Source organism: Pseudorasbora parva, chromosome 11, assembly GCF_024679245.1.
Source record: "Pseudorasbora parva isolate DD20220531a chromosome 11, ASM2467924v1, whole genome shotgun sequence".
Lineage (NCBI taxonomy): Eukaryota > Metazoa > Chordata > Actinopteri > Cypriniformes > Gobionidae > Pseudorasbora > Pseudorasbora parva.
The window spans coordinates 16,821,921-16,846,355 of NC_090182.1; the positions used below are offsets into that span (position 1 = coordinate 16,821,921).

At 36.1% G+C, this 24,435-nt stretch overlaps 1 protein-coding gene across 2 annotated transcripts; it reads right to left on the bottom strand.

Annotated features, from left to right (window-relative positions):
• Window positions 1-3,260: 3,260 nt before the first annotated feature.
• cabp2b (calcium binding protein 2b) lies at window positions 3,261-13,928 on the bottom strand. Of its 2 annotated transcripts, none has more exons than XM_067456515.1 (7): window positions 13,170-13,928; window positions 12,069-12,317; window positions 5,549-5,579; window positions 5,325-5,456; window positions 4,406-4,515; window positions 3,637-3,784; window positions 3,261-3,528 (listed from the first exon to the last, which is right to left on the bottom strand). In XM_067456515.1, exons 1-7 carry the CDS (start codon window positions 13,254-13,256, stop codon window positions 3,503-3,505), a joined length of 783 nt encoding a protein of 260 aa, XP_067312616.1. In that variant the 5' UTR covers window positions 13,257-13,928; the 3' UTR covers window positions 3,261-3,502. The 2 variants fall into 2 exon arrangements, with proteins under 2 accessions (XP_067312616.1, XP_067312617.1); XM_067456516.1 differs by lacking the exon at window positions 13,170-13,928 and adding an exon at window positions 12,478-13,161.
• Window positions 13,929-24,435: the final 10,507 nt, after the last annotated feature.

The following is a 24,435-nucleotide window of genomic DNA, read 5'->3' on the forward strand; positions in this document are numbered from 1 at the left end:
CTTCCCTCTTCCTTCCTAATTCCTCTCCTCTCTTTCTCTCCTGCGTCATGGCTTCTTTTTTTTCCTTCCATAATTTATTTAAATTTTTTTGTCATCCGTTATTTCCCCTGCCCGCATCCCTCTTACCCCAGGAGGATGGATGGAAAGAGAGAGGGAGAGATGAAGGGATGAGGAGAGTGACGCTCCTGGAAATCCCTAGAAATCTCCCTTCGCTTGCTGTACAGAATCCTGGTCACCTTTTCAATAAAAACCTAAAAGCTTGATAACAAACTTTCGTCTTTTTCAGTCTGTTCATGTCATGCATACATAATCATAGCTGTTAATAATAATCATGAAGCCCTGAATGAAATTTTCACTAGTAGGAAGGAAAAGGTGTATAGTCACAGGAGTGTGAAATGTAATTTCAGTTTACATATTGTAGGCTTACATCCTACATATTTAAAAGTTAGATTCATTTAATATATCTTATTTTTAAAGAATATATTTAAAATGGAGTATGTCTATGCCAAAATTCCCCGATATGTTTTCATAGTTGAGTCTGTTTGGAGAATGTAGGACACATGACTTGGTTAAAATTTTCTGTGCTCGTTTTGTACAAGAAATCTTGTTCCAGGGCCAGGGCCGCTATACTAGGGAAGATTCTTATAGGTCCTCTGTGAACAGGCTGCCTTCTTAGTCTATCAATTTTGAGTTTTAAAAACAAATGTGCAAATGTTAATATTCACAAGTTAAACTGTTATTATCTTTGGGTTTTTAACTTGATATTTTTGTGCAGGGTTTGGCACAGCTCATTTTATGGTAAAAAGCACACCAAAAAAATATTTTTAAAAGTCTTCAATTACACTATGGGATTGATCAGGGATGGATCAAGAGTAAGAGTTGCCCACCGCTGAGGTTGAAGATGAGACGAAAAATACAAGAAGAGTATAATGTATGCTGTTGTGCGAGTAAACCTCACTCCTCTGATCTCAAGAGATGCTCTAGCGACTGACGGTTTTCCGCCTTTAGCCTCCTTGTTAAAGCGTCTGACTCTCATGCTGGCGGATCTGAGTTAGAGTCCCGGATAATTCGAACAGGAGGGGTTACATTGGTGCCGTGACCCGGATGGGAGAGAGGTTTGGGGGTGAGTGTAATGGAGTAAACAAGTAAACCTCACTCCTCTGATCTCAAGAGATGCTCGGTTCGAACAGAAGAAATTATACCTCAATTTTAGGACACTTAGACATGCCATACATGCAGTACATTTTTTTGCATTACATTATATTGCATCAAATAAATCATATAAATAATGCTGACCATAATAGGGCAACTTAACCTGGGAGACACAACTCATACAATCCAAACTATATCGAATCGTATGTCCAGATGATATAAAAAGTGACATGAAATTGTTTTTGGTTTTTGCTGACATTTTTCCACTCTTGTCTGTTAATTAACCTGGGGCATGTCTTTAAATATGCTTTAATCCTGAATACCCTCATATCAATCACAGAGAATCCCTGTGACCAACAAAGTACAAATTATGAATAAATGGATGGCAAAGGTGATAGGATGCATTACATATTTTTTCTTTAATATGATTGGTTCTTCATATGTGTAATTCTCATGTGGGCCTAAGGATGAACGTAAATTTGGATTTCTTGATAATTTAAGCTTGTTGCTCAAGTCATGTAGTTTTGTTAATCTGCATCCTGCAACACACACTTACTTTGGCCCAATTGCTGTGGACATGGTTTTTCAAAAGCATATAAATGTTTATCTGAAGAAAAAGGAATGTTAGATATGATGAGTCATTACAAATTTCATTCATAGGCAGCACTCTAATAATGGCTGATATCAGATTCGGTTGAACTACAAAAAATAGAAAAAAATATTACAAAAGAACCGGATGTTGGTGAGATCTACTGAGAAGAGCAAGTGCAACACTGTCGTCTTCTTTTCTGTCCGAGTTAAGAGTTATTGACGCCTCACATTACCGTCTCTAAAAGAAAGACATGTCAGGTCAGACCGCCAAATGTCCACAGTGCTGGTCAAATAAAAGCTTTTCTTTAATAGCCTAATAGAAACAGGAGAACGCTAAACTTTGTCCGTGCAACTCATCACCCCTTTAGACAGACAATACGCACATGACATAACCACTTCTGCTTCTACAAGAACTACATTCCAGCCTGTTTAACTCTGCCTGTGAGTGAGGTAGACATTTCTAAATCATGGAAAATTCATTCACATTTTCATATCAAATATAAAGTTATACATGGATCGTTCAGTTTTAACTTATCTTATGGCTTGAAATTGTAATCAAATCCTTATTCATGAATAACTGGAAAATTCGTGAAAATGCAAATGGCTAAAAGTTAAGAGGGGAAAAAGGCATTTGTCTTTAAGGATAGTTATAACATTTCATGATAGGACTATGAGCAAGGGAGCGAACAGAAGCAAGAAGTCCTCGCTGCAGCCTGTAGCACGATGACGTTGCTGGATCAGATCCAACGCGTACTGGACGCGCATGCGCGGTGGTTTCATTCACAATTCGATGACGTCATATACGCATGCGCAGAAGAGTTTTGAGGACATTGAATGCACAGGAGAGTTTGCTGGATAGATAAATACTCAAACCGCTCGCGCAAAAATAATGATTAATAACATGCTCACGCCATCAGGACACGCGTTTTGCATTTTTCCTTGAATGTAGGCTACTGGTATTTTAAAGTTCTTTACAGATCGTGTTGCATTGAGGATTAAAATTACAGAGACAATTACTTGACTAATTTTTCCTTCCACTCAACAGCAAGTATGATAAGAATATATAAAAAATTAACTGTTTTGCATGCATGCACAGCGAAACTAGGATAATTTAAGCATCACATTTATGAAAAGATGATTTATTAATCAATAATTACTTAATACTATTTATCAGTTCTACAACTACACAGTTTAGAACATCATCTATATACAATAATGATCATACATTATGACTAGTGCATACGCATTATAAATTAACTCAGAGATCTGTATGAATGACATTGTCATAACGATCCACCATCCAGTACGTATTGGATCTGATCCAGCAACGTCATCGTGCTACAGGCTGCAGCGAGGGGTGTCTCAACAGAAGTGGAAGGTTTTGGGCTAACACATACTGCCCTCTAGTGTTTCATTCAGTTTGCTCTATTGCTAGCTTGAGAAGAGATATGAACAGTTTATTATCAAACCACTATAAATCAAATGATTTTATTTATTTTTTTAAAAATTAAGCACGCTATACAAATTCAATACACTTGTAAACACACAAATATATCTCTGAAAATACAAATGAAACAGTACAATTACAACATTACTACAATGAAAAGAGACGCTTAATAATGCCTACTTAATGTTACAAATATTTTTACAAATTTTATCTCTTGAGGCCTATCGAAAACATTCAGATAGCTGCACTGTGTCCCTTGTAGTGTCTTGTGATGAAAATAAAGTCTTCTGCAAAATTTCTGTGTGGCTTTCGTCAACGTGACATCATCCTCACAAACTCTGGAAGACCAAAGAAAGACCAAAAAGAAAACAGAGTATTCAGTGAGGTAAACTGAAAAAAAAGAAATGCAAATATTAGTCATCCTTATTTGTCCATCATTCTCTCACCTTCAAAATCCACCAGTCCATCCCCGTTGAGGTCGGCATCACGAAGTATATCGTCGATATCTTTGGGTTTCAGCTGTTCTCCCATCAACTTTTTCATAGCTTCTCTCAGTTCTGTGACGCTGATTTGCCCATCACCATTGGAGTCAAACTGCACACCGGTAAAATGTTGATAAAGCTCCAGTCAACACAGCAGTGTGTGTGTGTGTGTGTGTGTGTGTGTGTGTGTCCTTGTTTATATTACATTGTGGGGACCAAATGTCCCCATGAGGATAGTAAAACCTGAGATTACCTACATTGAGAGGACCAGCCAGCGGTCCCCACAATGTAAATGGATTTATACTAAATTATGTTTTTTTGAGAAAGTAAAAATGCAGAATGTTTCCTGTGATGCAGGGGCAGTGAAGGGGGATAGAATGTACAGTTTGTACCGTATAAAAACCATTACGTCTATGGAGAGTCCCCACAAAGATAGTGAACCAGACATGTGTGTGTGTCCAGGTAAAACCTACTTATGAGGATAAAATGTCCCCACAAAGATGGTAATATCTTAAATGATTGTCTGCGTAGGACATGTTTGGTCCCCATGAAGAAAACAGCTTATAAATCATACTACTTTTTTTTTGTGAAAATGTAAAAATGCAGAAAATTATATTTGATGGGTAGGTTTAGGGGTAGAGGATAGTATATACAGTTTGTAAAGTATAAAAATCATTATTTCTATAGAAAGTCCCCATAAAAAATGAAAACACAACAGAGTGTGTGTATGTACCTCTTTAAAGGCATCTCTCAGCTCTTTGACTCCAATCATGTCTGCTGTCTCTGCCAGCATTTTGGGGCCCATGAGCTCCACAAAGTCCTCAAAGTCAATTTTACCCCCACCTTAAAAAATATAGAGAATAAATGACTTTAAACAAAACAGATTTTTTTAAGAACGTTTTATTCTTCTTTACATTGATACAAAATGTTTACATTTAACTATTACATTTTATCATTTTATTATTAACAAGACAACTTAAACTTAAAGGGGTAGTTCACTTAAAAATGAAAATTATCTCATGATTTACTCACCCTCAAGCCAAATTTGAAGCCCAAAAAAGTTCATCCATCCATTATAAAAGTAATCCATATGGCTCTGGGGCCGTCTTCTATATTCCGTCTTCCAAAAAATTGTCAGATGTAGCGTAAGCATTTTAAACTGTGAGAGGCATTACACTTTCTTCCTATGGTCTGCGGAAGCTAGATATTGTATTTTATAACGTGTTAAATATGGATATTTTCTCACAGAAACCCATTTCTTTGCTTCAGAAGGCCTTTATTAACCCCCAAGAGCTGTGTGGATTACTTTTATAATGGATGGGTTAACTTTTGGGGCTTCAGATTTTGGGCTTCCTTTCACTGCCACTATAATGCTTGGATTAACCAAGGCATTTTTTCATTTAAATCCAGTTGCATCCGTCAGAAAGAAGAAAGTCATATACACCTAGGATGGCTTGAGGGCGAGTAAATCATGGGATAATTTACATTTTGAGTGAACTTTCCCTTTAAATCAGAAGAGTGGAAATTTTAGATTCCCAGATTAAAACCCCCAGATTTGTATTATGACTTTTGGATTATTATACATGCAATACAATAATATCTGCCTGCACATTTAGCCACAGATCATAAATGCTCTCAGTGATGTCACTCACCTATTTGTTGACTCAGCTCAATGAGTTCCATCTCTGTCGGCATGTATCCCATCGTCCGCATGCATTCGCCCAGATCCCTGCAGTTGATGTATCCTTTGTTCCTATCAAACTCTTTGAAGGCTTCTCTTAGTTCTGCATAAATACAAGGAAAGAGATGTTGAAATGCATGAACAGGATGTTTTCCGATTTGACTCTTGGGTGAGGCGTGTGGTTTCTGTGAATACCTTCAATCTCTTCAGGCCGCAATTCTCTGTCCTGTTAAATCAAGAGACGTAAGAAAGATGTTAAACCCTGATGCACTTGAAGGCATGTCTCTGTTTGATAGGATCTCTTTCTCTCTCTCAGAATCATCAAAACGACTCAGACAAAACACATAGGTAGGTATGTGGAAATGAGAAACTGGGATAAAATGCGAGTTTGGGGACTTGTTCAAATGTATAATAATGTAGTGACATGTAGTCATTCGATTACACAGTGAAAGTCTGGCCTGGCAACAGCTAAACGATAAGGAGATTTGGGGGGTTTAACTTGAGGAGGCCCAGAGAAACACACAAAGCATAGAGAGCAGATGAGGTTAAACAGAGTGCCATATGAGAAAATCCCATAGATAATTATCTTTTCCATTAACAGCTTTATCTATAAAACCCAATACCATATAGTACACACATGCATACCGGTATGCAAACACCAGTGGATTTATATATGCCACAAATTCAGAGCAGAATCCTTGCTCAGTTAACTGAATATCATCCTCACAGTGACTATTTAATAAAAAGCAATGTTAAAAATCCATTGCCATTCATCTCAACCAGAGACTGAGTGACAGTTTTTTTAATCAATGTTAAATTAAAAGTCAGATGTATAATTATTTTATTCAGCGAATGTGCATTAATTGATCAAAAGTGACAGTAAATGTTTTTTTTTTTTTTTAAATGCTGTCCTTTTGCACTTTCTATTCAAAGAATCCTGAAAAAAATATATCACAGTTTCCATAAAAAAAATTAAAAATTTAATCAGTTGACACTGAAGACTTAATGCTTAAGTAATAATGCTGAAAATACAGGTTTTCCATCAAAGGAAAAAAACATAATTTAAAATATATTGAAAATAGAAAACTGTATATTGTATGTTGTAATAATAATTCGCAATATTTCTGCACTGCACTAAAAAAAAAGGCTGGGTTAAAAACAACCCAAGTTGGGTTGAAAATGGACAAACCCAGAAATTGGGTTGTTTTGTGAATCCAGTGAATGGACCCATTCAAACAACCCAATTTCTGGTTTTGTCCATTTTCAACCCAACTTGGGTTGTTTTCTAACCCAGCATTTTTTAGAGTGTGTATCAAAATAAATGATCAAATAAATGCAGCCTTGCATGGTGAACATAACCTATTTAACGATTTTGGATAACTTTTGATGGCTGCTGAACAAATAAGTTCTAACAGGAAAAGGAAACAAACCAGAATCGATTGCCTGCATGATAAACAAGTGGACGGGAGTGAAATGTAGTAGATGATTCACAGTAATGATGAGAAAACTGCTGAGATGGTTCAGATGATGGGATCTTTTCTATTTATGCAAGTGGAGAATGTAGATGCAGAGACACTTTGTTTTAGTTGTTCATAGTACATACGAGCTGTGACTGTGCGAAGCCCTGTCTTAGGAAGATGCATGCTGGTCCGACGATATTATGTAGCATGGTGCAGTTTTGGACCAGTGCATTCAGAGGCTCCTTAAACTCAGGATTTACTTCATTTTCTCCATCGGCTTCTCCGGGTGGGCGGGGCCCTGGCGCCACGGGCCCAGCCACTTTACCCTCAGCCACACCCTTAGGGTGGGGCCAAATTTTACTTGAGACATAATCTAATTAAGCACAGTTTAGTCAAATTGTTTGACATGTCTAAACTACTGAAATATTATGATAGTATTAAAATACTCATTACTTTCTTTACAAAATAACTTGATTATTAAAGTCTTAAAGGGATAGTTCACCCAAAAATGTAGATATTTGTCGTTATTTACTCACCCTCAAGTTTTGACAAACCCTTATGAGTTTCTTTCTTTTGTAAAACACGAAAGAAGATATTTTAAAGAATTCTGGTAACCAGATAGTTGATGGCACCCACTGACTTCCAAAGTAGGAAAAAAAACCTCTGGAAGTCAATGGGTGCCATCTACTATCTGGTTAACAGCATTCTTTAAAATATCTTATTTTATGTTCCACAGAAGAAAAAAACTCATACAGGTATGAAACAACTTGAGGGTGAGTAAACAACAACAAATATTTCATTTTTGGGTGAACTATCCCTTTAAAGTCTCATTTCAACATTACATTTAACACAGGCCCTATCCTTTAAATAGCTTTCTCTTACCTTCTTCATTTTGTTTTTCATGGATGGTTTTGTGCAGTTTCCCATGCCTTAATCCTCAGTGAAGGTCTTTCCTATCTCACCTCTCCTTTTTATATAAATAATATATAGAGTGGGGTGACAGTAGAATAGTCACCTGCTTCCATATTAAGCTACATAAAGTCCACCTTGTTTAGTAACTAAAACCAATCAGACAATCTATTTAAACCTTAGCATTCCTTCTTAACGCAGACCTTCTCTTATAACTATGCATCAAAGCAACACAAAAACAACACTAATGTTTCATAGAAAAAGCATACTTCTCCCTATATTCTCCATTTTCACGTCTCTTTCCTCTCTTCTCTATCCATTCACTTTTCTCACAGATTGCAGTCCCATGTAAATGATTTTGTTTTAGAAGCTAAAAGAGAGAGATGCAGAGCGGGAGGGTGGAGGCAAGGGGAGGGTGAGAATTAGAAGAGAAAACGAGAAGCTTTTTTAATCCCACCCATTTCAGATTAAAGACGGAGAGCCATGGGATGACGTACAGAGAGTGCAAGGAGATTTGAGAAACAGACGAGAAACAAATAAGTGCAAAAAAGAGCACTGATCGATTAACCGGGTGATATTCAGCTATTTTGCATATTTTTCCCCCCAATTACTAATTTGACTTTTTTGAGAGAACTTAATTTTTGTATTGCTCAACATTAAATTATGAAATCTGAGACCACTTTGAAAATAGGACACTTACTTTATATAAGTAAGTTTATATATAGATAAGTAAGTTTATATATACTTTATATAAAATTAAGAGACAAAAAAGAAGATATTCTGCTTATTTCTAGATAAACTTAATCATGTGATAGTTTGTGATCCTTTGTACAGATATCAGATGTTGTTCTTTCACTCAAGCACAAAAAAGTATTTAGATCATTTTAAATCTTGCTAAAAAAATGATTGTAACATATGATGAGACAAATGAAGAAGAAAAGTGTGTGTGTGTGTGTGTGTGTGTGTGTGTGTGTGTGTGTGTGTGTGTGTGTGTGTGTGTGTGTGTGTGTGTGTGTGTGTGTGTGTGTGTGTGTGTGTGTGTGTGTGTGTGTGTAATATCAGGACACAAATATGTATAATGACATGGGTATTACAAGGAGAGGGTGACATACTGTATGAGGACATGTCCCCATTTTTTAATGCTTATAAATCATACAGAGTTTTTTTTTTTTTTTAAGTAAAAATGCAGAATGTTTCCTGTGATGGGTAGGTTTAGAGGCAGGGGCAGTGTAGGGGGATAGAAAATATTGGTTTTTTGTTTGTTTGTATTAAAACCATTACGCCTATGGAATGTCCCCACATTTCACAAAAACAAACATTTGTGTGTGTGTGTGTGTGTGTATGTATGTATGTGATAATCCCAGTCTAATCAAGACACACCTTTGAGCAGAGGAACATAGAAACATTCTTTAATCCACATTCATATTTTAATAAAACCCTGCAACACTGCCCCGTGTTACCAGCCTGCCAGAATGATAATCTACACTAATCCACAGACATAGACTTTTGAGTAATAAACTGCGGTTCAGTGCCAACATTGTGGTTTGTTGTTGTTGTTGTTGTTTTTTTAAAGATCAGCAAATAGATATTATTTATTGTATAATATTGTAGCCATAGTGTATAACCATATTTACACATTTGTGTGTGAGGAAGAATTTGTTTGAGTCTGCATGCTTGGGCCAACAGATTAGAGTCAAGTCAAATGAGGTCACTCTATGAGCAGCTGAGAATTGTGGGACTATGGAGTCCCAGATGTGTTTGAGTACACCAGCTGCTGCACATGCAAACTGCATGAGTAATAGCAATCATAAAGTGTTTTGTGTGTATTGACAGAGAGAGATGACAGGGCAGAAGAAAAAAAATCTTTTTAGGTTATGCTGCTTTAATCAGTGTGTTTTTCTTTGCTATCAAAGCTGACAACAAGCAAAACACACCGATGTACAAATACACAAAGTGGTTGTTTTAGAAAAAAGATCTTAAAGTGGCCACTAGGAGGTGCTGGAGGTCTGCGAAGAAAATGGAGATATGTTTTTTTGGGCTGTTTAAATTAACTTAATAATTATCAGATATATTTTACACAGTAATTAAAAACACTATTGGAACAAGAAAAATCTGATTATTGATTATAATTTCGAAAATAATTTTAAATAATTTTAATCTGAATTTCAATGTATTTCTACATCTAACTGAATCTAATAAAAGGTAGAAAGACATTGCCAACTTAATTCAAATAAATGTGTATGTGTGTGAATATATATATATATATATATATATATATATATATATATTATTTACAATAATCGCTTTATAATTTGCTTCAGTAAAGTAACAATATAAATGCCAATTAAATTATTTTAGCAAAGATTATTTTCTTTATAACACTTTTTCCACCTCACACATTATGAATGGATATTTACATGTACATGAAAATATAAAGATGCTTTTATGTTTTAGAAACTTAAACTTAAACTTAAACTTAGCATTAAAAATTCAAAAGCCGCTTTTTTAAAACTATATTTAAACCAGCTCTAATATAGAATTAATTCAAATCCATGGTTAAAAGTACTTATGTCACAACAGTTAATTTGGAAAAACAAAACCTAGCCATCAACCTCTCTGTAGTTTTAGTTCCTTGTATTTGAAGAATGCCATATGTATAGCACGGGTTTCATTTTAAATCGATTTAGAAATATAACATATTTTTGCTTACCCTCTCATTTAAGTGGAGAGTAACTCAAGTATCCAGTTCAGATCCTCCACTTTATTTATTGACTTAAAGATAAGCAGATGTCAGACTAGTCAACCTAAACTATGTGTTAATCCTTTTATCTAACAATACCCATTCTCAGGTGACTTAAAGTAATGGATAGAGTTTCAATGAATGTTCTAATGAAAATGACTGTGCAAATGTAAGCTAAAAATACCAACGTAACCTGTAATAGTTTATTCTTTTTTCAGTATTTTTGACTAAACACAAGCAAGAAAAGATGTTCATTTAAATACAATGACTCAGTAAATGCATCATCCTAAATTAGTTTGTAGCTATCTATGTCTCCAAGCCAATTAAATAATTATGACAATAACAACAATGATCCCTCTTTCAGAAAGGTGAGTGGGCAAGATTGAGTTTCTAGTGTGCTCACCGCTGGTGATTCAAGCTCAATATCAAGTGATTACCACAGGATACAAGGTTATCCTATAGTGTGGGAATGCAATACCAAAAGGCTAAGACCAGGTTGTGAATGAATGAACCACAAAGGGACAGAAGTGCTTGTTAGGACAGCTCCTTAACCTGTTGTCTCTTTCCTGACTGTCACCTAACCACAAACCACCTATCTGCTAATAAAATAAGTCACTTCAGGACACAAGTACCTTCCCAAAACAGAAACATCATCACATACAAAAAGGTATCAAAATTATACCTTTAGAGGTTCAACAGTTTGTCACTGGGGCAGTTGCCTTAAAATGACATTTTTGTAACTTTTTTACTTCTAAAAGGTGCATATTAGTACCTTAAGGTACTACTATTGACATTTGTGAGGTAAAAAAGGGAACATATAAATAAAAGGTGATTAAATTAATTAAAGTAATTAGCTAATAGTATATAAATAATATTAAAATAACCTGACTGAACGTGAACCTCTTGTAAATCGGGTGGATAAAAGTGAACATACTGGTTGATAATGATTTCTAGGCATACTTAAAAAGTGCTCAGACAACTGCATTTTATATGTTGACCTACCGTAATTAAATATACTAACTGTAGTCAATTAGTCAGAATGATTTTAAATAACATTTTGATTTTGATCAAATCTGTTAAACTACTTAGATAACAAAATATTGCATGCACAACAAGATTCAAGGATATCGTAAAGGTGAAATACACAGCTAGTCATAAATCATGATGATTATACCATTTAATCAAACTAAATGTTGGGTCTGAACTGAAGTTTGTGTTCAGCTGTTACTGTTACAGTAGTGTCAATTAGAATAGAAGAGAAATTAGTTGGCGGAGCTCGGCAAGGCACTTTCTGTATCACGTATCAACAAAGTTACCTAACAGAGCAAGACGAGAAACTACCATCATAAAGATGTGCCTGCCTCCAGTGGTGTAATGGGTTCTTTGGTGCAGTAGTGTAATGGTTTGACAGTCACTTTAGTCCTGTCAAACATATAAGCAGATTTGGCTCAAGCAACTCAACAATTAATGTGAAAATGTACATTAGTTTATTTAGTAGAATTTAAGGTAGTATCGGACCACTTAAAGACTGCAAAGGGAATGAAATGGCAATATGTGTATGGGACATGAATTGTGGCCTGCAGAGGGTGCTCTTGTGTAGTCTTACTTGGCCAAAAACAGACTCAACGATAGGTACGAGGTCGAGCTCCAGATTCTCCTTCGATTCCTCAGTCTCAGCGGGCTCCTCTTCTAACTCCTCCTCACCATCTCCACCTCTGCTGGGAGGATGGATGGGCTGATTCTTTCCCACTTTCTGTCCCCCTTTAGGTTTTGCATTACTGTTGAATACCTCCACCACTCCCATTTCAACTTGCTTCCTCTGTTTCTCCACCTTCTTCTTGATCGCAGCCTGGACCTGTCAGATGGCACAGGTGGTTAGACATTCTAGGGACTGATTATTATAATGATAATGATAATTGCAATTATAAGCTACATAGACCTTAATCAGATTAGCACCAAATTTCATTTATGACAGGGTGAAAACAAGACTGCACTGGAATTGTTTACCAACATACCGTTTGTTCCAAAAGACTGTACGTCTATCCTTCACAGCCTCATTTTCACCCACGTAAAATACAAGTGCTACCCTCAGTATGATTTGTAAAATGAGTGAGGCTCATATACAGTTTGATTAAAATGTGGGTGGTTTTTAAGAGAAAAAAATAAAAGAAAGCCGAAGTGGGTGGAGTCAGAGCACTGGCTTGTAATTGTGGGTGGAGCTTGTCATCAATATTTGACTGACAGCTTCTAACTTAAATGAACCAATCAAAGTTAAATGTATTGTTTGTGCTGTAATGTAGACAAATGGCGCTGCACAGATCAATCAGCAATTCGAGAGCCTACAGACAGAGCCGTCTGTTTTCTTATCGCCACTTCCAAGTCAAACACACCTAATGTCAGTAAAATAGACAGACCCAACCTGAAACTTATGCCACTGATTGTGCCAATGTTGCTATGCCAGACTGGTCAGAGTGCTCAAACAAACAGAGAAGTGTTTTTATAGTTGCAAAGAGCTTTTGCTTTTCATAAAAGTCAATCTATGGTTTAGGCTATAGTTGTCTGTGCACACTAAGCTTGGCTAAAAGAAGGTATTTTAACATTGCATAAAAAACAATTTACCTTCAGAGCTGAATATTTTAAAGATAAAAATCAATCTCTGGGAATAGAAAATATAAGTTTATACAAACACAGACATGCATGACTCTACCTGTTTCGCTGATCTCTCCGGTGGACCGCTCATGCCGCTGGTACTACCTGCCCCTCCTGCTGATCCCTCTCGAATAATCATGAACATCCCTGCAACAATGGCACGCTCTCTCTTACTCTTCCTCTTCTTTCTCTCTCTCCCTCACAGTAAGACAACACCTGTTTTACCCCTCCCAATATGGGCCTGTCTTCCTCCGTGCAATTACAATCGTTACTCTCCTGTGAATTTCTCAGAACTCTATTCAGTAACTCAAGCTTAATTAGGAATGAATGTTATCGTGATAAATGTGGTAATTTTTTTTCTTCAAAAAGCAAAATAAATCAATTTAAATATCTTTCTGCTTTGCCACATCTTTCATTCTATGTGGATGCCTGTGTGTCTCTCCCCATCTGACTCCGTCATCTGCTCCTCTGTAGAAGTCCACAGTTTGTCATCCTTCTCTCTGCCCAGGTGTGTTTTATCCAGCAGGGCAAAGAAAGACTGAAGGATACCGTGTCTGCTTTTTGGCCTTCTAACATTCAGAAGGTGACACTCTATCCATCCGATACCTCTCCTTATCTTTCGTTCGCCCTTTTCTGTCTGAGTTCTAGGCTGTATTCTAAAGTGCATTGGATTGGTAAGATAAGGGGTTTATGTGTTATTAGTAAAATAACAACAACAAAGGTTTTATATGAAATCTCACACACATAACCTGTACACAATGTTTCTGCTGCCCCTATGGGAATGGAGTATTAGCTTTTTTAATCTTTTTTTTTTTTAAATATCTATTCTGATTTCTATGATCTGCCACATTTCCAGAAATTATGGTTTTAACTGATTTGGAATAAAGTGTCGAAATTGGCAAATGCTATTCTATTTATTTAAAGTCATTTTTTTTGTCAGCTCACTTATTTATTTATTTAAATGTGCTTCTGTATTTTACGGCATTTTCTGGCATTTTTGTTTTCTAATTATGAATTATTTTATTTTACATTATTGAACATTACTATTGTAGAACAAACATCAATAATAAACCATGAGCGTTTGTGCAGTGATCTCTATCCTGTTATCTAAACCTGGATCTGTTCTTATCTGATGCCACAGCAATCAACCTCTATTTCTAATGATTCTCTAACTGGATTCTGTGTTACTGGAGTGATGTGGAAAGGTTTTTTAAGTAAGCTTCCAGGAAATCTAAATTAAAAAGACAAGCATCGTGAATGAAAATGTGACTCAAAGTGGGGCAAAAAAGTATTTAGTCAGCCCCAATTGTGCAAGTTCTCCCACTTAAAAATAACGATGAGAGAGGCCAGTAATTTTCATCATAGGTTCACTTCAACTTTGAGAGACAGAATGAGAAAAAAGATCCAGAAAATCACATTGTCTGATCTTTAAAGAATTTATTTGCAAATTATAGTGGAAAAGAAGTATATGGTCACCTACAAAAAGCTAGATTTCTGACTCTCACAGACCTGTTACTTCTTCTTTAAGAGGCTCCTTTGTCCTCCACTTGTTATACCTGCATTAATGGCTCCTGTTTAAACTCATTATCAGTATAAAAGACACCTGTCCACATCCTCAAAGAGTCAGACTCCAAACTCCACTATGGCCAAGACCAAAGGACACCAAAGAAACAAAATTGTAGACGAGCAGCAGGCTGGGAAGACTGAATCTGCAATAGGTAAGTAGCTTGTTGTGAAGAAATCAACTGTGGGAGCAATTATTAGAAAATGGAAGACATACAAGACCACTTACAGTATAATCTCCCTCGATCTGGGGCTCCACGCAAGATCACACTTCGTGCAGTCAAAATGATCACAAGAACGGTGAGCAAAAATCGTAAAACCAGAAGGGGGAAATGTGAATGGTGTGAATAACCTGTAAAGAGCTGGGACCAAAGTAACAAAGGCTACCATCAATAACACACTATGTCGCCAGGGACTTAAATCCTGCAGTGCTAGAAGTGTTCCCCTGCTTAAGCCAGTACATATCTGGGCCCGTCTGAAGTTTGTTAAAGAGCATTGGGATGATCCAAAGAGAATTTCATATGGTCAGATGAAACCAAAATAGAACTTTTTGGTAAAAACTCAACTTGTTGTGTTTAAAGTAGAAAGAATGCTGAGTTGCACCATAGCTACTGTGAAGCATGGAGGTAGAAACATCGTGCTTTGGGACTGTTTTTATGCAAAGGGACCAGGATGACTGATCCGTGTAAAGGAAAAAATAAATGGGGCCATGTATCATGAGATTTTGAATAAAACCTCCTTCCACCAGCAAGGGCATTGAAACAGAAACGTGGCTGGGTCTTTCAGCGTGACAATGATTCCAAACACACAGCCTGGGAAATGAAGAAGCGGATTCGTAAGAAGCCTTTCAAGGTCCTAGAGTGGCCTAGCCAGTCTCCAGATCTCAACCCCATAGAAAATCTTTGAAAATCCGTGTTGCCCAGTGACAGCCCCGAAACATCTCTGCTCTAGAGAAGATCTGCATGGAGGAATGGGCCAGACTACAAGCAACAGTGTGTAAAAACTTTTAACCTGTTTAACCTCTGTCATTGCTAACAAAGTGTATATAACAAAGTACTGGGATTAACTTTTGTTTTTGGCCAAATACTTTTTTTCATCATATTTTGCAAATAAAATCTCTGAAAATCAGACAATGTGATTTTCTGGATTTTTGTCTCTCATTCTGTCTCTCATAGTTGAAGTGTACCTATGATGAAACATTACAAACCTCTCTCATCCTTTTAAGCGGGAGAACTTGCCCAATTGGTGGCTGACTAAATACTTTTTTGCCCCACTGTAGCCTACATGTACAAATATGCATCGCTATATAATCAGATGCTTTCTTAACTGCTGTGTTCTCTCATTTTTGTTGCGTTTATTTTGTTGGGAGGAAAGCGTGCAGCACATATTTACATATTGTGCATCGGAATGTTTGCTGCAAAGGTATTTCCAACTTTTTACTTCTAAGGGAAGAACGGAAGAAAAAAACGTTGCCTTGAGTCTATCAGGAACACTGAATCATGTCCAGTCTCTTGTATGTTACATGTTGTGCACGTGTGCGAACGTGAGAAATAAGTTGCTGGCTGCATTTCGTTGTCGCTAATAACAAGGGTTTCTGAATTCTACATATCATTTTTATTAAAGGGGGGATGAATTGAGAAATCAACTTACCTTTGAGCTTTTGATATGGTAATATAAGATTATCCTGTAAATTTCAGATCTGAAAATGTCCTTGTTAGTCAAAGAAAAGCTTTTATAGACACCAGGCCCAGAAAACGATCGTGTTCGCATCATGACGTCATCGACTGACGAAACACCGCCCCTACAGAATAATAAGCATGTGTAATTCAGTAGCACCGCCCACCAACTGATCAGATCGCTAGCCAGCAGCAATAAACATGCCGAAGAATATAGCAAGATATTGCGCTATTCCTGGTTGTGGAAGAACAGTTGCTGCATAAGCTTCCTTCGGATACTTATATTAGGAATGTGTGGTTGAACTTTATTTTTAATGAAGTTCCAGCTGACGTGGGGAAGACAGTGGTGTTCACTTAATTTCACCGCAGGATTGTTTGTAAACAAATCTCACAATTCTTCTATATTGGATCCGACAGGAATGGTGCAACACACGTGAGTAAACCGTGTTTTTTATTTGTAATAGTATTGCATTGTTATAGATCGTTTTGATTACGTGTACGTGTCTAACAGAAAATACCTTTAGCAAGCTGGACTCAGACATGTATGGGCCAGGGCTCGCAAACCTACCAAAACGAAAGCCCGTCGGCAGGCCGATAAATCTCGAAATACACTAGATATGCTAAAGAACCTTTAAACATTTTTTAAAACATGCAAGTTGAGCATTTAAACAGCATTTATATTAATTAAAAGAGATTCAAACAATTGAGATCCAATCTCTATAGGACAAAAACAATGGTGACCTCATTGTAGACAGCTTATATGCCCACATTTGTGGCCCCTGCTTCATTTTAGCATGGTTAATCTTTCCAGATTTGATCAGTGCATTTAAATGTACTCCCTAACACATCTACTCTGCTCAGTTTATCTAACCTTTCATAAGCATGACATCTTCTCTCTGTCTGTCACCTTCACCTGATGTATAATTTATGGATAAAGAGCTACACTCAGTCAGAGAAGAAGAGAAAGCTCAGTAACGGAAAATGAAAGAGGAGATAAAATAGGGGAGTATTTGTGCGTCAGATGTCGTGAACTCAGGGTGAGGGGAAAAGAGGGGATGCCATTGACTGACGACAAAACCGAAATGTAAACTGCAGGATTGAGTAACGACTATTTCTGGTGATTTTACAGGGATATCTAATTGCAATCTATCAAATGTTAGGGAAAACATAGGAGGAGAGAGGGATGTAGCTAGGTTAAGGGAAAAAGAGAGACTGAAAAGGCTAAGGAAGGGGGCAATTGGGTATAAATAAGAAAAGAGAGAAATTAGATCTTGTAAAGTAGAAGGATCTATTGCTTATTGATCAGTCATATATATTAAATGCCACATGTGCACGTCTTACTGTGGTGTAACTGGTAAATATTATAAAGCCTTATATCTGTTTGATCAGGTTTAGATCACATACACCATTAAGTATCATCATCTAATTCCATTTCCATATACAATTTGTCTTTTAGAAAACAACTGTGCACTTTTCACAAAAAAATTAGGTCTGTATCCCCTAAAAAAACTAACATTTAAAATGATACAACAACTGTATAACTCTAAAATAATCTGATGCACCAGTATTGAATAAATTATAATATTTGTAATTATTAATTAATTTTGATTTCTAAAAATAATTTACAGCAGTGTCTGACAGATTGCATGCATCCAAAGAAGTTTGCATGCTACAAAAAATAATGTTTTACCTCAAAATGAAAACGCAAACAAATATTTTTAGTATAATATCATTTTAATAATTTTAAAGTATAATATCATTTTAATATCATCCCATATTTGACCCAAACATGCGTAAAAGGGTTGAAACAAGAACAGCATTGTTTTAGTATTCCATAAAGTTTGAGGTGTGTCCTACTTGTGGAAAGCACATAAAGTTTCTTTAAGATATATATATATATATATATATATATATATATATATATATATATATATATATATATATTTATTTATTTTTTTTTAAATGATAATAACAACTGATTGGATTATTCTCTTTTGTGTGTTCAGAGCCAGAGATTATATCTTGACCCAGACATGCTTGACAGGTGAACTGTCTCGTTTAGATGAATTAAACATCAGAGGGCAGTCTGACTCTCTCAAGATAACTTGTCCTGCTGATTCACCACAGTGAGAGCAGGACATGTGCTCAGATGTTTTCTTGTTTTTTTAATTAATAATCTCTCATTACAGTTGAGATAATACCATTCAAATAGCATTAAAACAGGAAATAGTACCACCAAGTAGCCTGACAAGCCAGACCCACATCAAGATGTTTGGTCTGGAAATTGCCTTTCTTTGTTCTTTTCTAAGAGAAAAGCTTAACTCCAGTCTTCCAGAGCCGCCGTCAAAGATGATTCGAATGACCGCTGTCATGACAAATCCTGTCCCCTGTCATGACAAATCCTGTCCGCCTATGAAATTGTGTCCGCAAGGACCCCAGAGTGATTCGACACCGCCGTTGACCAGCTTCTGTGTTGAGTAGAAGCATGCAAGCGCAACTCTGACGTCATTATGTTAAGCCCCGCCCACCAACATACACGTTGTGATTGGCCCCTTCAAGAGCTTATCGTTTACAGCTCCGATGGGTATTGAGAGTTGCTAGACAACACTCGCAGGCAGATTAGATTTGCTACCGCTAGGGTGTGTTTAGATTTCTAGGCTAACCACCAAGCGAAAATCTCCCCCAATTTCCCCTTTTTTTTTTGGACCAAAATGTATTTGATGCTTCAAGAGATTCTAATTAACCAACTGATGTCACATATGGACTACTTTGATGATGTTTATATTACCTTTCTGGACATGGACAGTATAGTGTGCATACACTTGGATATGCTCTCGGACTAAATATAAAATCTCTTAAACTGTGTTATGAAGATGAACGGAGGTCTTACGGGTGTGGAACGACATTAGGGTGAGTGATTAATGACATAAATTTCATTTTTGGGTGAACTAACCCTATAAAGTTCTGCATAATCAAGGGCCACTTTGAGTGACAGGTGGATTGTCGTTTGTCTGTTGACGCACTGACAAGATGCAACGGCCAGCCAGCCCTACTTTACGCTTCAAAACTGCTCTTCAGAATCCTATGGGTGACGTTAAAGCCTCAAATACCACTTTTAGAGTGCAATGACTTATAATTGTAAAAACAATTAATAAAAAAATCTACAAGTTGTTTTGTCCAAATAACCCAAAAGTCAAATATTTTGAAAACATTCATTTATACACATTACATAATTTATTAAAGGTGCACTATGCAGCTTTTGTCCACTGGAGGGCGCCTATGCAAAACAAATGCGTAGTTTGATGACGCAAAGTTTGAGCGCAGCATCTTGGGAGATGTGGTCTTCTCATCACAGCCGGTGAAAAATAGGACTCGGGCAGAAATCACGTTCATGCATGCGGTTATTAACGTTACTGTAGTCTAAAGCAGAGCAGGACTGAGTGTTATGGACCTGAGCACAGCTGCTGGAGCGATTGTTAAACAAATACCCGCCTTGCGAATACCGGGACTTTTATTATGACGGGACGGGACTCATTTGCCGGGCGCCTGCACAGATCCGCTCTTCCGGTTATGATTTTGAGGTAATGGAGCTCTGTTTATCATATTAGATACATTTAAGTGTGTTTAAAACGATGTTATGACGTTACTCCGTGCGTTCAGTTGTTCACACTGCTAAGAGTAAAGCGCTCCTGCCAAATAAAAGCCGAAACCGAGGGTAACGCAGATATGACGCAATTGACAGGCGACTCCCTCAAATGCAATGCTGCAACGTCCCTGTCCTTAGTTAAAATAGCAATTTTCTCACAATTTACAAATAGTTGGAAACATCTGGGATATTGTAGGTACTCAACTGAACAAAATATATAACACTGGCCTAGTGGTTTTTGGATAATTTACTGCAAAAATACTACATAGTTCACCTTTAATATTCAGTTTTTTTAAAAAGGAAACAGCACTCTAGCATTAACAGAGCAAAACCTGAATGTGCTTTTTGTCTTTATCTCCCCCTATTGGAGGACCAAATGTATTTTACTTGCACTCTAGGGTTGCATTACCAAGACTGTCCACGTGGGGGCTGGAGTTTTACTGAGGAATGAGCAATTTCCTGGAATTCACAAGATATGAAGACATGCCAAAGGAAGTAATAAAGGCAAGATGTCCACACAGCTGTATGCATCACTGATGACGTACTTGTATTATTTAACTTTTGTTAAGTTTCCATGTGGAGACTTTAACTGTAATCTTGATTCCTCTGTGATCATTAACTTAGACAAACAGCCTAAGCTCTCTATATCTCCAATCCATTTATTTACAAAACAAATAAAAAGTTAGTGTCCATAATGCTCTGTTATTATTTAACCTATATATGATTCCACTTAACACATTGGACCTGATTCACCTTGTCTGAATTTATTGTGCTATAATTTGGCTGTATATCTTGCTTAATTAGTAAATGTATTTAACAAAGAATAAAACATTTTGAAACATTTAGAAAGTACTGGTTGAGGTAATGACAAAGTGTTGTAAAACATGATGACAATCAATGGTTTCAGGAAAATTAGGAAATCACAGAAAGTCCAGTTATTTGACTTAAATAAACCAAAAGCAAATAATTATGTTTGTACACCTAAGTATCAATCAACAGATTTATGTAAGATACAATCTTTTTTTAAAGTTCAGATATATAATACACATATATTAACAAATAACCTCCTGTCAAGGCTGGTCAAGCCTTTGGACGCTGCATTCCAAGGAAGGCATCAACAACATGTCAGAGTCTAATATGAGCTTCACTTCCTGTCTCCTGGACAGATGTATCCTTCACTGCCTTTGATGTACCTGCACCACTCTATTGCCTAATAAGGCAGCAAAGAAACAAGTTAGATGCCTAGAAGGGCTTGTATTAAACGTGCACTTGAAGTGGCCTATATATTCTTCAAGAAATTAATACTAATGAAATAAAAGACTAACAAGGACGTTTAAAAAAAAATAGCCTATAATTTACCATTTCTCAAGTCATCCTTGGTGTATATGACATTCTTCTCTCAGACAAACACAATCAGAGATATATTAAAAAATGTCCTTGCTCTTCTAAGCTTTATAATAGCAGTGAATGGCTGTTTCGGTTTTGAAGTCCATAAAATTGCTACACATTGCTCCGGGTGGTTAATAAAGGCCTTCTGAAGTGAAGCAATGTGTTTGTGTAAGAAATATCCATATTTAAAACTATACAAACTGATGTTCATAGGGATTTTCATAAGATATTTGAGTACACTATGCAAGATCACCCTCTAGCTTGCAGATGGAGCAGCATTTACTGATCACAGCCTTTGCAAAGCCGTGTGCAGTTTTATTGCGATTCATCTCATCGTGCAGCTTGAGGGTGGGCTTACTGGGCTATATGACAAAGTAACATGTAACTTGTAATGAACTTCATAGGTTGTCTATGAAAGAAATTGCTGCAAATGTATTTCCAACTTCTATTTAAGCAAAGAAGAACAAAAAAGAATCAAGTTTTAAAAAAACAAAAATGTCCCCATACCATGACAATTGGGGGTAAATATGCACATTTCAAATAAAAAATGTCATCAGAGTGGCTTTACAAATATTTTCCTTCAAAAACTTTAATTTTGTATTTAAGCAGTGCAGCTACTTCAGTACATTACATTTGTCCTAGGTAGCATGAGATTTCGACCAGTCAGGAGTAGCCTATAGCAAATCAGTTCCTGCAACAGCACCAGCTGTTGAACACTTTGAGGTTCATATGAGTTTCTCATTAAATAGAAACATGTTTTTAATGTTAGATAACTAATAACTAGCTAGCTAGTAACTAGTTAGCTTCGTCATAACTGTATTAATTTTTATTGAAGCAAGCACATAGCCTACTAGTCCAGGCGTTTTAGGAAAAAAGGTACACTCAACTGTCATCTCTTAACTGTCACTATGCTATCCCTCAGGTAAGAAAATTTTCCTTTTGTTTTTCCTACATGGATTATTCATTAATATACGTTATCAACTACAATTTATTGGGAACATCTGGATGTGTGTTGAGCTGTTGTACAACTATTTTTGGTGAAATGATGTCAAGTTTAGGATTAGCGAATATATTAGATAGCTAACACGGCTATTTATGAAAGCAGCAGCAAATAATTTGCTAGCTTGTCTTAAGATATTGATACATGGATTGCTGTAGGCATTACACCGCCATGGCTATGTAAATCAAGTCAATAATCTCAAGTGTAACAACGTCCACTGAGGTGAGGTTGTGAACCCAAGTGCAGTTTCTTTATTCCAAAATCCACAGCAATAAACAAAAGATTTGACCTAGAAAAACCTTTCTTAAACCAAGACTCACCAACTGTGGGTTACATATTCAATAATAGACAAAGACACACGGCAAACATAAGGGCTTAAATACACAAAGACTGAAGACTAGACTAGACACACCTACAATGATCAACCAATAAGCCAATGGCACAACAGAACACAAGACAAAACATGACTGTGAACATGATAATAACTCAAAAACATTAACATGAAACATGAACCAACACCAAAACACCCTCTGTGACATCAAGTAAGGGATAATGTATAGCGAGGTGGTTGTTATATCAAATAACAACCCCTTTAGGCTGATTCAAGACCCTCCAACGCTGTACACAATGTTAAGATCTTTTGAGCAAATAAGCACATCTGTAATTAGATTATGCACCGTTTGTCCATGTTAACAAAAAATTTAAAAAAAGACTTAAATTTATTTGTCTAGATATAAGTAATCAACTCAGTAATTTTCATGGTGAAATCTAAAGGTTCCATTTTTTACCATATTCATGTGAGGAAAATAATGAATAGGCATATGAATAGGATATATTTTGGGCTATTTCTGAACTTTCCCCTAATGGGATTCTTTGGTGATTTTTTCCCTTACTCAGGACATATTGAGGATACAAAATCAGATGAGTTTGATTCTGTTGCAATTTGTTCACGGTTGACCCCCCTTTTGGCTTAAAACACCTGGACTATACATGTTGATAGCTATAGCTTCATTATTTGATAGATTTTTACTTTTGTGAATGCTTGTTAATGCTCATATTATCTATCTTATGATAATTAATAATGAATAATAATTTTGTTACATTTATATAGCGCTTTTCTCGGCACTCAAAGCGCTTTATGGATGACATTGAATTTCCTCAACCAGGAGTTGTTACCTCAAACTTATGTTAAAGCAACGTAATTTTTTTTTTTTTTCAGATTAGCCATAATGGAATGTCGTGAACGGAGTTTACACATATTCAACACAAAGTTGTTATTTATTAATTTATTAAGTTGTGAATGGACTGTGTGTTTGGCGTGAGTTTTTATTTAAAAATGGCATACTTCACCTCCAATTGTCATGGTAAGGACAACATTATTGTCTTGGAACCAAATTTGTCATTATAGCTATAACAGAAGCAAAGATATGGGGCTCTCAAGTATGGTTGGTGGCCAATTTTTTAAAAATTGAGCATATATATATATATATATATATATATATATATATATATATATATATATATATATATATACAGGTCCTTCTCAAAAAATTAGCATGTGATAAAAGTTCATTATTTTCCATAATGATAAAAATTTAACTTTCATATATTGTAGATTCATTGAACATGAACTGAAATATTTCAGGTCTTTTTGCAAATTGCAGTAACATTACAAATGTTACTACAAATATATTTACATACTGTACATGACATAAAAGTTTCAATGTAAATAATATTAGTTTATTTTCAATTACCATTAATGCTTGGCATTTGGCAGTACTCTTTTTAACTTTTAATCTCAATTTATTTATAAAGCTCATATAAAAACAATAACAATTGGCCAAAGTGTTGTACAATAACTCAATTAAGTACAAATACAATAATTGATGTAGTTAGTTATGCCTCATTTCCTGCCACATGCTATGCTTCATTTCAAAGGAACAATATTTTCTTAGCAATATCCACGTTAATAATAATTTACAGTTTGTCCCAGCAGGCTAAACATTCACTTCATATTGTGCAAGCTCATAATATGTTCCACTGACCGGCA

What these genes read in the sequence shown, in the direction of transcription:
- cabp2b (XM_067456515.1), bottom strand. Translation starts at nt 13,256, where the DNA reads ATGTTCATGATTATTCGAGAGGGATCAGCAGGAGGGGCAGGTAGTACC. An exon ending in TTGAGTCTGTTTTTGGCCAA is followed by an intron (nt 5,580 to 12,068) that starts GTAAGACTACAC and finishes TTGATTTAACAG; the next exon opens with GACAGAGAATTGCGGCCTGA. An exon ending in TGAGCTGAGTCAACAAATAG is followed by an intron (nt 4,516 to 5,324) that starts GTGAGTGACATC and finishes ATATTTTTTAAG; the next exon opens with GTGGGGGTAAAATTGACTTT.